The sequence below is a fragment of the Oryzias latipes genome, chromosome 24, assembly GCF_053564925.1.
Source record: "Oryzias latipes strain Hd-rR chromosome 24, Olatipes_Hd-rR_3.1".
Classification (NCBI taxonomy): Eukaryota; Metazoa; Chordata; class Actinopteri; order Beloniformes; family Adrianichthyidae; genus Oryzias; species Oryzias latipes.
In genome coordinates, this window is record NC_136260.1 from 13,706,500 (window position 1) to 13,719,286 (window position 12,787).

The window sequence follows — 12,787 nt, forward strand, 5'->3', positions numbered from 1 at the left end:
CTTTTTAAAGACCCGCTTCATCCAATCAAAGCGTTCTTAGATGTATTTTAAATATGATTATGCCATTTATGAAAAAAATCTGTCTTTTTCTAGAACATAGTTTCTGCATTGTTGCTTCTCGACAATTGAAATAAATAAATACATAAGTTTCTCTATTTATGTCCTCTGAGAATAACAGATGAATAGTTGCTTACAAACGACCCCAGCCTTATCTGTGCAAATGTAATCTTTCAAGGCAGCAATTTTCAGGAAAGAGGTTGGAACCCAGGGTCAGACCTCATAACTTACATTTTAGTAAAGAAAAGGAAAACAGGACTTGCATGAATCTGGGCTAAAGATGTCCTGAATGGATTCAGTGTTTTTTGTAGTCAGACACTTTAGCTATCATTTTTGCCATGTTTTTTCGATGGTTAAAGGAATAAAATGCCATTTCTAGACTCCTAACTGTGTTGTAAAAGCTTTATCACAAAACTGAACTCATATCTTAGAATAATACATTGTTCTAGGAAAGTGCTAAAGTTTAGGAGTCTAAGATTCTTTATAACCTGATTTTTTTTTATTTAAAAAAAAAAAACAGTTTGCAGTTTGAAAACAGTTTAAAGTAGGTAGAGCATAAGTTCTTTTGCAGAAACAAAAAAAATGAAATGATAAGTTATAGTTTAAATTAGTGCTGCATGATCTGAGGAAAACTTGCGATATTAGTGATCAATATGTGATGACGATATAACACGAGATACATGAACAAATAGCAAAACAATCAAAAACATTATTTCCATTTCACTGAAACAGTTTAGTCAGTGTTACTTTAATTATACTTCAAATAACCCTGGTCTACATAGAAGGCAATCATCTAACATAAAAGAGCTCCATCCGATTGGTCAACAACGTGAAGGAGTCCATCTGATTGGTCAAATGCATAAATGGATTTGTTTGAGTTGTTAAATAATTTTAGCTGCCATGAGATTGTTTTAGCACATTTAAAGTAACCATTTATCAGGATGGTCGCCGTCTTTCGCGGTATTCGTATTGCGCAGCTCGATATCGCGATAATACATTTGCGATTTATTATGCAAGCCTAGTTTTGATGAAATATCTTGATCTCTATTAATATTTCATTTACAGTCAGTGCAGAGTTTTCAGTACTTACTTTTCATGACATGACAGTGTAAGATAAGTTTTACTGTAAAACATCATTCTTACATTATTAATCTTTATTTCACAAGTACAAGCACTTCCACAGCTATATTAGGTATTTAAGATTTGTTAACTTTACGTTTTTGTATGTCTGTAAAGACTCTCACTTTATGCTTTTGTATGAATAAAAATTAATATGTGGTAAAATCCAAAATACTTTTACTGTATCTTTTTATCTATAAAATTCATCCCCAGCATTGCTGCAGAAGAAGAAATATGGAGTGTATAATCAAAACTAATGATGCGAAGGCAGCAGAGCTGAAGTTGTGGTGACGCATCTGCAAGGAGGATAAAGATTTTGAATTATGGGTCCGGTTTAACTCTTTGCTCCATCAGGGGAGCTGTGGGTTAATGAGGTATGTGTGTTTAATTCCCTCTACACCACTTACGGGGGCTTTGAGAAAGCCACTGAACCTGAACGTCTGCTGGGAGTTTCCTGTTCGGCCAAGGACAATAAAGCTGCGGTTGAACCGAGGGGTCTCCGGTCAGGAATTTGGAAGGAAAACGAACAATGACCGTCAGAAATCAAAGTACAATTTTCCAAAGTGTTTAGTAAATTATGTGATGTATTACAAACCGTGTACAGAAGCTAAGACGTAAAGAGAAAGTGAAACTTTGAGAGATGCTAACTGTGAACAGGGTTTCCTCAGTGACTCCACGCCCACACACAGCAGGGGTCATCTTTACAGCTCCACATCAATTTTTCATGTCTTATACCCTTAGCTCTATCTGTGGGCTGCACGCCATATTTCTTTTCCTTCTTTTTTTTCATGAGAGCTTGTGGAGAAAAGAAAACCTAGGCAGAATTTCTAGCCTGAATTAAAGTCCAGACTTTCCTCAGAGAACAGCTCTCCTCTGCATCTGCAGATGTATTCGACGTCCTTATAAAGAGACTTGAACTCATTGTTTTTCTGTAAAAAAAGAAGTAAATGGTATTTCTCAAAACGTGCACAATTTAAAGAAAGGTAAAGTGTTTATCATATGTCACCCATTCAGAAGTAGAACTGTTTGTTTTAAAAACTAGAAATTTTAATATTTTAAAGTTAATTAAAACTGAGGGAAAAATGCATTCATGCAAATTAATTTGACTTTTTTTTCTTTTTACTGGAAATCTCAACGCATTAAAAATGTCCAAAAGTTTTCTGGAATTCTGCTGGAATTTGAGGTCATGGTTGCCTGGCTAACACACAGCATTACTAAAAAAACACATTAATTTTTTACATATTTGCACATGTAGGCTGGACACTTCCTTTTATGGAGTGAAAATAGTCTCAAAATATTTGAGTTGCAATTAATTTGTAACTTTTTTCATCCTGTTCGTGTGTAACTTTGGATTTGTGAGGGCATAATACTTAATTTGTAACTGCATTGTGGTGTAGTGGTTAGCCCCCTTACCTCACAGCGAGTAGGCCCTGGTTCAAAGCTGAGACCTTTCTGTAGGGAGTTTGAATGCATGTCATATGACTCTAAAATGCCCCTTTTGTTTGACAGTATGTGGTTCAGTGGTCTTGCAATGGCTTGGAAACCATCCAGGACTAACTCTGCTTTCACCAAAAAGTAGCTGGGATAGGCTCTAGGAACCTCACGACCCTGTCCAGGAACAAGAGTAGGATGAAGAATGGACAGAGAAGGATGGTAGGATGCTTTACGTAGTCATTTAGACTGAACAGTCTATGTACCATGTGTTGAAGTTGGATTGAGAAGATTATACAGGTCTGGACCCCCAGCTCCAGGTTTGGATGCACAGTTACACACTGAACAGGAGGATGTGAGATAACTTAAACAAAAAAAGAAGGTGTGACACCAGATGCTTGTTGGTAATGACTGGAACATCTTGTTTTAAACTCAAGATGATTAGCTCAAGACTGAACGATGGCCTGTTAATGACACCTAATTTGTGTTAAGTGTCCTCACAGTGAGGTCTTTGTGTCAAGGCTGTTGAAAGCTATGGAGCACAAGTCCAATCAACCTGTGTCATCTACTCTCAAACCTATTGAGGAAACCAAAGAGGTTCTATTGGACCAGTTGCACTACCAGGCTGATGGGTTTTGGTCCAATAAAGATTGTTGAAGAGTGATCAGTTAAAAATTGTGAAAATCTTATTGAAAATAGACATTCTTGAGAAGAGGAACAGAATTAGAAACATCTTCAAAGAAAGATAAAAGACAGCCTTGATGATGGTTCTACCAAGGTGAACACAAGCAGCATGCCTGAACCCAGCATTTTCAGATGTGCTGCTGAAGTAGGAAGGAGGCTTTTATTAGTTGTCACAACTCCTTCTTTTTGATGAAGAAGAGACCAGAATAGAGTTGTAAAGGCTTGTTATGTGGAGCTACTTCAGAGACACAACTGACACTTTCTTTGACGTCCTCAGGGAAGACAGGGTTGTTGTTTTTCTTCAGGCTGGCAGATATGTTCTTTTTGATTTCAACATACAGCAGATTGATTTTGGAATCAGTCTTAATGCTTGGGGCCTATTAGCTTGTAGAATACAACAGCTGTGCATCAGCATCCACTGCGACACGCTCTGACAGCTTTTGTTGCTGCTGTCAGTAACACGGTGACGGCAAACCCTTCTGGTAATTTACAAACAACGCTCTTTAGGTAATTACTCCCTGACCCCAACCCTAAGTACAGCAGACGCGAACGGTAATACACAAGAACCGATGCAATGGATGGAAATGACTAAATTAAGGGTTTATAACAAATTTGTTATTGGATGACCTCATTTGCTTAAGGTGTAGTTTGGTGAGAGCCCAGGGCACTTCCTGTTTATGGACGTAAATCACCTTTATGAATACATTGTGAGACTGGAACTACAGGTAAGGAGGGGCTTGCACGATACACTGCCTAGTAGAATCACATAAAAACAGATTGAGCTGCACTGAGTTGCCAGTAATGCACTTTTACCATTTTGAATTCTGGCAGGAGGGAACCCAGTGGAAGGAGGTACGGGTTCACAAGATTTATTAACAGAAAATTGCCACCAATCGTGGAAAAAAAGCACCAGGGACCAGAAAACAAACAACTAAAAGAATCAATGCAAAGTCTACAGAGTAAAAAACCTACTGTATTGTAAGATGCTCTGATACCAAGGACGTCTCTTGGAAGGGTGCGGGACATCTAGGTGACGTAACAGCCAACATGCACAGAACCAAACCAAATAAGAAACGCAGGAACCAAAAGACACGGGGCAAACCATAACATTATTTGGGTGGGTTCTAACTGCTGGTCTGCTTTGCTGGATCTAGTTTGTGAAATCTCAGGTTTTCGGAACATCACATCTGTCCAACAACTGTAGAGCTGCGTTTAATATAAGGACTGGTTCCTAAATCAACCTGGAGGTATGTTTTTATTTAATATTTAGTTATACATTTGAACAATTTAACTCTATATTTAAGAGTTGTCGATTCGCCTTTTGCAGTAAGTCCATTAACCCTTTACTTTGTAGACGTTATACGGCACAAGTTTTTGAGTTGAACCAAGCTTCAGTACTGAAGTTAACAAAATATCTAAAATAAATATAGAATCTAAAGAGGTGGACTTTAAAACCCCACAGAACTGACCAACACAATCCAGTTCAGCTCATTTCATCTGTAAACAAAGAAAATTCAGTTGTCCTGACAGTTTTATGTCTTACTTAAAGTTAACTCCTTGACTTATTTACTCATTTTAATCATTTGTTCACATCAGGGTCCTAGGATGACCCAATGCTAGTGTTAACGCTTGAAAACGTGCACTCAGGCACAAACAAACCCAGAAAAACAAATTTCTACACACAAGTAAGCATCTACTTGAAACGTTTTACTAAAAGACATAGAAATATGCATATTTAGCCATGGCAATGTAATATTTTGTTACAGAAATAATACTAACAATGCTTAAATAAACGAATAAATGTAATACTTGATTTGTGTTGAACATTTTTTTTTGTTTGAAGCAGTTACATTTGGTCCTGAATGCAACTTGAAGCTGTCACTTCCCATCACTTTCTTCAAAGAGACTTTTATTGGAGTTTTCCTTTTTTTCTATGTGTTTAAATATTCATCTTGGTCGTCTCAGAAATAGCCTTGCATAACACCAAAGAGCCCATGTTTATTTAAAACTCCTTCTGTATGCAGCTCCTCGCTTCTTCTTCTGCTTAAAAGCAGCTGAGTTTGGTCATTCCTTGTCCTGCTTCTGCTGATGTGTGGAGCTCTCTGATTGGTCGGAGGTAACCTCCACTTGCATACAAGCACAAATGCTGCTGGCACAGAAAAAAATGAACAGAAAACTGTTGAACACATATGTTTTGGTTTTTGACCAAATTAAAGTAGATATTTTGAAATCGTGTTTTAGGGGGGGGTTACCAAAAGCCAAATTTAACAAAAGATCACAGTTCAATTCCAAATGTACTAAATTTAATTCAAACTCATAACAGTTTAAAGTAATTAAGGAATTAAATTAATTTAAAATAAAATAAATTAGCAAGAGTTGATTGTTCACACTGATTTCATGGTTATAACATAGTTAATCCAGTGGTTTGCAATAAATCGGAAAGTTTGTGACACACATCTTTGAATAGGAGGCATCAGCAGGAAAGTAAGGCTGACACATTTGGTTCACTTTAAGTGAACCAGAGTTTATTTCCCCCAATAATCCGGAACAAATCTTCAGTCTGAACATGCCCAAGTGGATCCTGAACCACTCTCTGACCATCCTTGAAGGTGGTTTCGGTTTGTCTGTAGCCGACGTAAACAGCGTAGGAATTAAGCAAAATATGCGTCTTGGACAAATTTAAAGCAACGATTGTCGTGTTATTACACAGAAAAAAGGGTCCAACTGTTTACTTGTTAGAACGTTTCATTTATCACCACTGAAAATGCTTCTTACATGCTTTTCTGTCTCGTTACGCAGCACACACGCTGCTGTGACGTTCTGAAAGCTACCTAGTAGTTTCCTTAACAGAATTCTCCTAATAAATAATGCTATAAGACCACAACAATAAGATTCATTGAAATGTGGTCAGGCGAATGCAGTCTCATGCAAGCATCCTCAAGCACATATGGCACGTCTCTTTGCCAGTAACTGCCTTGCAACATAACTCCGCCATACCATAGTAACTTGTATGAAGTGTTTAAAACTGATAATCGACATATAAAGTTTTAATAAGTTAACTATTCAGATAGGAATTGTAAAACGCAGGACATCCGTCTTTCTCTTGATGTTTTGAGCCGCCCTCGTAGTTCCTGGCCATTGACTGAAGAGATTTTTAGTCACGTTCTGCACTATAAACCTAAATAAAAATGAAATAAAAATAAACTTTGTTTCTTTGACATCTCCAGGGGCAACTCTACTGATCCAAACAATATGTGAAGGATCTCCTTCTCAGCCATGAATCATGACATCAGTGTGCACATTTTTGGGTGTTGGGTTGTGGTGTAGACCAGTGTTTTTCAAGCAGTGTGGGAGATGGTCAGGTGTGCCGTGGGAAATTGCCCTCATTAACTGATCTAAAAACATTTACCATCTCCAGGATATCAGCTCTGTGTTCATCCAAACAGGCCCTGAGAAAACACTGAGGAGTTAGGAATATAAAAGATCATAAATACTTTTTTCTTTGAGTTTATTTGATTAAATCAAAGATATTTTGATAAGACAGACAGTACCGCGATCTAGCCATAGCTTCAGACATTTTCGGAAAAGTCCCGCCCCTTTAACTATCTCCACCAATCATTCTTGGAGGCTTAATCACACATCAGTCTGACCAATCAGAAGTGGTTAAAGTCTTCACTTCCTTGTTCTGGTTTAGCTCGTAAAGTCGCTCAGTTCTAACAAAAATACCAGCTAAAGCTCGTCTTTAGCGGTGTAGCTTTCCACAGAATCTGGTGTCAGACCGTAAAAAAAGTGAACAAAACAATGAAGCTCAGAGAAGCGAGTCTGTTGCGTTCAGCGGCTGTTTGCACTACATCTCCCATGAGGCATTGGGTTAAAGTGACAGCGTCTCAGTGCCCAATGAGTCTTCCTTTGATGTTTTGAAACCCCAACGAACACACATCAAACAGTTTTTAAATCTTCTAACTTAACTTTTATTACATCTTTTGGAAAAAACAGCTGCAACTTCCAGCTTTTTCTGCCACAATTTCTGCCAGGCCTTGCAAAGTGGAACCAAACGCCTTAACATCTCACCGGGTAATTCAGATAAACCTGATCTCAAAGGAGACACACCTCTTATAAAAATAAAAATAAAACTGAACAAAATGGATAAATTGGTAGAACAAGCCCTTAATGTAAGCTATAAGTACATCTATATATATATATATATATATATATATATATATATTTACTTCTGTTTAAAAAAAAAGCATTACTCTTATTTCGAGCTCGCCACCTCTTGGTAACTTCCGCCAAATCTCAAGTATAAACCGCCTGCTACCTCAGAGATCCCTCAGCAGTCCTTCGCCTCTTTCTAACGCCTCACTTTGCTGCCTCCTAATTCTTAGCAAAGAAAGGCAAAAATATCTACAGATTGGTCAACTTTACAGAAATATCCCATAAATGAAGGAATTTTTTTTCTTTTTCTGCCACAATTATCACAAAAATGCATGTGAGATTGCGGAGGGGCTGTAGATCAATACAGAGTTCCTCTTGTTTTTTTTTTCGTTAGTTTTTTTGGATGCTGGTGTGCCACAGGATTTTTGTCAAGGTTAAAGTGTGCCATGGCTCAAAAAACGTTGAAAAACACTGGTGTGGGGCGATGAGTCATCCGAAAGTGTTGGTTTTATAACAGGGATGTTCAGGTGTTGCTGTCTTTCCTTTCTGACTATAGTCTTGGGTGACGTAGACGTCTGTCCGTGATGCGAGGAGTCAGAAAATATAATGTTCGGGTGGTCCGCCACCCTGCCTGAACCAACCAGTGAGCAGATAGTGGCAACCCAACTGATCCAATCTTTGAGGATTGAATTCTGGGCCTTGAATAATGATATCCGTGTGCACATTTTTGGTATTGGGTTGCAGTATAGTGTGATGAGTCATCCTAAATGTTGGTTTTATTGGTTTTTACAGGAAGGTTCAGGTCTTTATGTTGGAACCTTCATCATAGTTGGGTAAACTTTGGGTGGCTCGGATGTCTGTCTGCGATAAAATGAGTCAAAAATAAGAGCATATTCACCAACCAGTGAACAGATAGTGGCAACCCAGCAGATCCAAACAATCTTTAAAGGATCCTATTCTCAGCCATGAATTACGATAACAATGTAAACATTTTGGAGGGAAGTGAATGGGCGATGAGTCATCCTCGAGTGTAGCTTTTATAACAAATTTTAGAACTTTCATCATTGTGAGTAGCCTTTTTGACAATAATTGGGTAAATCTTGGATGGCGTGGACATCTGTCTTCACTTTAAGGAGTCAAAAATCAGACATCGGGGAGGTCTGCCACCCTGCCTGTGCCAACCAGTGAACAGACATGGCAACCCAATCTATGAAGGATCTAATTCTGCACCGTGAGTTATGATGTCAATGTGCCCATTTTTGGAGGGGTTGGATATGATGAGTCATCCTAAAATGTTGGTTTTTGTATAACATATGTTTGTGTTTCAACCTTGTGGTTATGATTTTGGCCTTTGTGACAACAGGTGGGTAAATCCTGGGGGTCTCTGTGGTTTAAGGTGTCAAGAATCAGACGTTGGGGTGGTCTGCCACCCTGCCTGTACCAACCAGTGACTGTGGAGCTCGACACAACCCCCTCCTCCATTTGATGAATCCAAAGCTGAAGGTCCACCTGCTGCAGGAGCGTGTTTACAAGTTTCCTCCAATGCTCCCAAAAATAACCATCAGTTAACCAGCGCCACCTCCACTTTCCCTCCTCCTCCTCCTCCTCCAACCTCGCCACATGGTTAAGTGTAGAAACGAGGCGCCGCCGCCGCGAGAGCTGGAGAGGCAGACGGCAGGCACGCACGCACCGCACCGCGCCGGCTCGTCGCTTCTGCAGCCGGTGCAGCGGCGAAGGAGATCCGCGGCTCGCTCTGCGTCCCTCGGCGGCGGATGACATGGGACCGCAGGGGTTCGTCTCAGTTGCCTGACGCGTGATGCATCCCTGATCCGTCTGCGTGTCTGCGCGTCCGCCCGTCTCTAGAATTGCTGCAGTGCTTTTTTTTTGTCCTTCTCCAGCTGTTGTGCGCGCAGATCAGTGTGTGCGTGCGTGCGCGAAGGCGCGCATGCATGGCGGCGTAAATTCTCTTAGGGATCGTGGCGGAGCCGGGGAAGGGAGTCGGATGTCACATGTGCTTCATCGGAGGAGACGGGGCATCTGCGAGCTGGATTGGCGTGGAGGATGCTGCGGCAAGTGATTCACAGAGGACTCAAGGCTTCCTTCTACTGGCTGGGCTTGTTCGTTAGTAGGCATCCCGTTTTCTTCCTCACGGTCCCCGCAGTCCTCACCATCATCTTCGGATCCACCGTGCTGAGCCGATTCAAGCCGGAGCGGGACCTGGAGGTGCTGGTCGCGCCGACGCACAGCCTCGCCAAGATCGAGCGGAGTCTCGCCAACAGCCTGTTTCCCATTGACCGGTCGAAGCACAAGCTGTACTCGGATTTGCACACCCCGGGCAGATATGGCAGGCTGATCCTGCTGGCCAAGTCCGGGGGGAACATCCTGGAGCTGGCCGATCAGGTTCTGCAGGTCCACAAGCAGGTGCTGGAGCTGCGCGTCAACTACAAGGGATTCAACTACACGTTCGCGCACCTCTGCGTCCTGAGCCACAGGGACAAGCGCTGCCTGCTGGATGATATCATCACCATCTTCGAGGATATCAGGCAAGCGGTGCTGTCCAACAGCACTTTCCATAAGGTGCCCCTGAGCTACCCCAACACCACGCTGAAGGTGAGGCGCGCTTCTCCTTAATGCTTATCTGCAGAGCCAGGCCGTGCACCCCCATAAGTGCAGCATCACAGCCCCCCCACTCCCTTTATAATTTCTGAATGAACACTCGCATTCAGTCATGCTGCAGACTGCTGCATGGATCAACCGGTGAGGAAACCCCCCCAGTAACACAGTTTTCAGCCCCCCCCCCTCCCTCCACGCTGCAGGTGAATTGATTGGCTGCAAACTGGAAAAACTGCTTCCACTCTAACACACAGGGAGATCCTGGCATCTTTTTGGGGGGGTTTTGTTTGTTTCTCCTTGTTGCAGTGTCTCCCTCTGGCTTTCCTGTACATGCACATGCTGACTGACCCCCCCCCCCTCTGCATGCATCTGCACGAACCTTATCTGGTTAAGTCTGACAGATCCTGCAGCTTCTTCATTCCCATGGAAACATCCATGCAGCAGCCGCATCTGCTCCTATGCATGAAGTTCAAACATTTGCAATGTTTCTCACTAAAATTAAAAAAAAAGTCCCAATCATAAACCACAAAACTGTTTATTTTTCTAACCTTTACATTTTCTTAAAATGCTCAAAAATGTTTATTTATTTGGGTCAGTTAGACCTGATTTAGGTTAAATATCAGAAAAACAGCTTTTAAAAATGTAGATTGTTCATTGGGTTTTATGACTTTGCAGATCAATTATACTTTTAAAGTGACCTAAAATGGAAACCAGGCATGTGGTTTTAACCTTTGACACCTAAAATTTAACGGACTGCCACTTCTTTCTTGTTTTATTTCAATTTATTTTATTTTTCGCAGCTTCCTTCTGGCATTCTGACTGACCCCCACCCCCTCACCCCCCTTTCCTCCTCTATGCATCTGCACGAACCCTGTTAACTCTGACAGATCCTGCAGCTTCTTCATTCCCATGGAAAGATCAACCACAAGCACATCGCCTTCTATTCAGGAAGTTTAAAAATTTGCAATAAAAAAACATAATAATCCCGTCATACACCACAAACAGTTTGTATACCTTTTTTTAACCCTCATAGCCTCAACCCGTAAGACCCTAGACCAATTTTTCCTTAAACATTACATTTATTTTTAGGAGGGTTATTATTTATTTATTTATTTATTTATTTGCCTTCATAAAAGTAAAGAATCCTTTTGTTTGAGATCAAGTTTTTCCAAATTCCCTAAATGACTAAGTGCTTTTGATTGTTCAGAACATTACAAATCAGTATAAAGTGATGGAATAAAAATCACAAACCTAAATTTTTCAAGATGTGAGGCAAAATATTTATAAAATTGAACGCAAACACAGTAAAATACTGTTTAAAATAAAAATAAACAATAAAAACTACAATTTTTGTAGAATACCTTTATATACATAAAGTGATTTTGGTGTCACTTCTGTTGGCCGATCTCAGGTTTTTGTGGATGTGGAACCGGTTTCTATCCAGTTTGACACGTTTCTGTTCACATTGCATCACTTAAAATTGGAACTACTTTTCTTCCAAAGTAACTTCTGGGTGATCATGTTTCCGTTTTTTGTTTGCTGCATCTGTTTGGAGCTTGAGGTCCAAAGTTCAAATCAAATCCAATCAAATCAAACTTTATCTCTAAATAATAATGCTTTAGGCATTTGTGGGCTGCATATTTTACAGAAGCACAAGAAAAGAGCTAACAAATCTTCTCTGAACTGTTATTAATGCGGCCTTTGGACATATAGGTGTCTATGAATGTGTGGAGGTTCTACAAAACGTTTATAATGCAGCAGTTCTCACTTTTGGTTCAAGGTTAACATGAGTTTTCATAGCTCCCAAACACACAAAATGAAGCAAAACTGGTGATGATGCACAACAGACTTTAATTTTGAAGAGATGACCCCTAATATCTTGCTAAGTTGGACTGTTGAAATTGATGGCTTCATCTTTGTCAGAGGAAAATACGGCCACCACCAGAAACATCTGTCAAAGTTACAAACGTGTGTTAAAATTTGTCAGTTATGGTAAAAATTGATTCAATACCTAAGTTGCTCATTTTTATTTAAAAAAAAATAATTAGTGTGAGAAATAAATTAATTACATATTCAAAAAAAACAAGTGTCTGGACTCTTTGATAAATAATCAATATTTTTAAGGTAAAATGAGTTTATGTTTCTATTTTCATGCAAGAGATTTTTTTTCTGCCTCTTTTTAGATTAAATCCTATAATTTATGTGGTGTACACTTTCGTTGCGCTGCAGAAAGCTTTTTTTTTATCCTTTCATCGTTCAGACCTCTTTTGTATTCTGATCTTTGCATCATACAGTCAGGCGCAACATCTGTGGTTCTTTAAAACATCTGTAATTTAATTGCTAGAGATTTATGACAAACAACCTTCAAGAAAATGAAGAAAATAGTTTGGTTTGGTTACGAAAGGGAAGATTTTCTGCAGAAGCAGATGATGCCTCGTTGCCGTCTGAAATTCTCCTTTTGGATTTTTTTTGTTTTGCTTTCTGGGCAAAGAAATCTTTAAATAACTACAAGCCCTTCTCTGTAAACCGTCTTTGTCTGTGTTAGCTCTGTTGGTGGTTGTTAGATTTTTGATCCATGTACTGAGTCTGAGGATGACACAAAGTAGCGCTTTTCCAGATTGTTCACTCTGAGTTCTTTGCTTCTGTCACAGGAACAGGAACATTGCACTCAGTGTGAGCGTTGGCAGGAGTTGTGAGGCAGTGAAGTACGTGAAAGTTTCTTTGATAA

At 40.0% G+C, this 12,787-nt stretch overlaps 1 protein-coding gene across 1 annotated transcript in view; it reads left to right on the forward strand.

Annotated features, from left to right (window-relative positions):
- The first annotated feature begins 8,723 nt into the window (after positions 1–8,723).
- Positions 8,724–12,787, forward strand: part of ptchd4 (patched domain containing 4) — a 37,720-nt gene continuing 33,656 nt past the window's right edge. The window contains 2 exon segments of the mRNA XM_004083640.5: positions 8,724–9,500; positions 9,502–10,056. Coding sequence (XP_004083688.2) covers positions 9,456–9,500; positions 9,502–10,056 — 600 coding nt within the window. The 5' untranslated portion in view covers positions 8,724–9,455.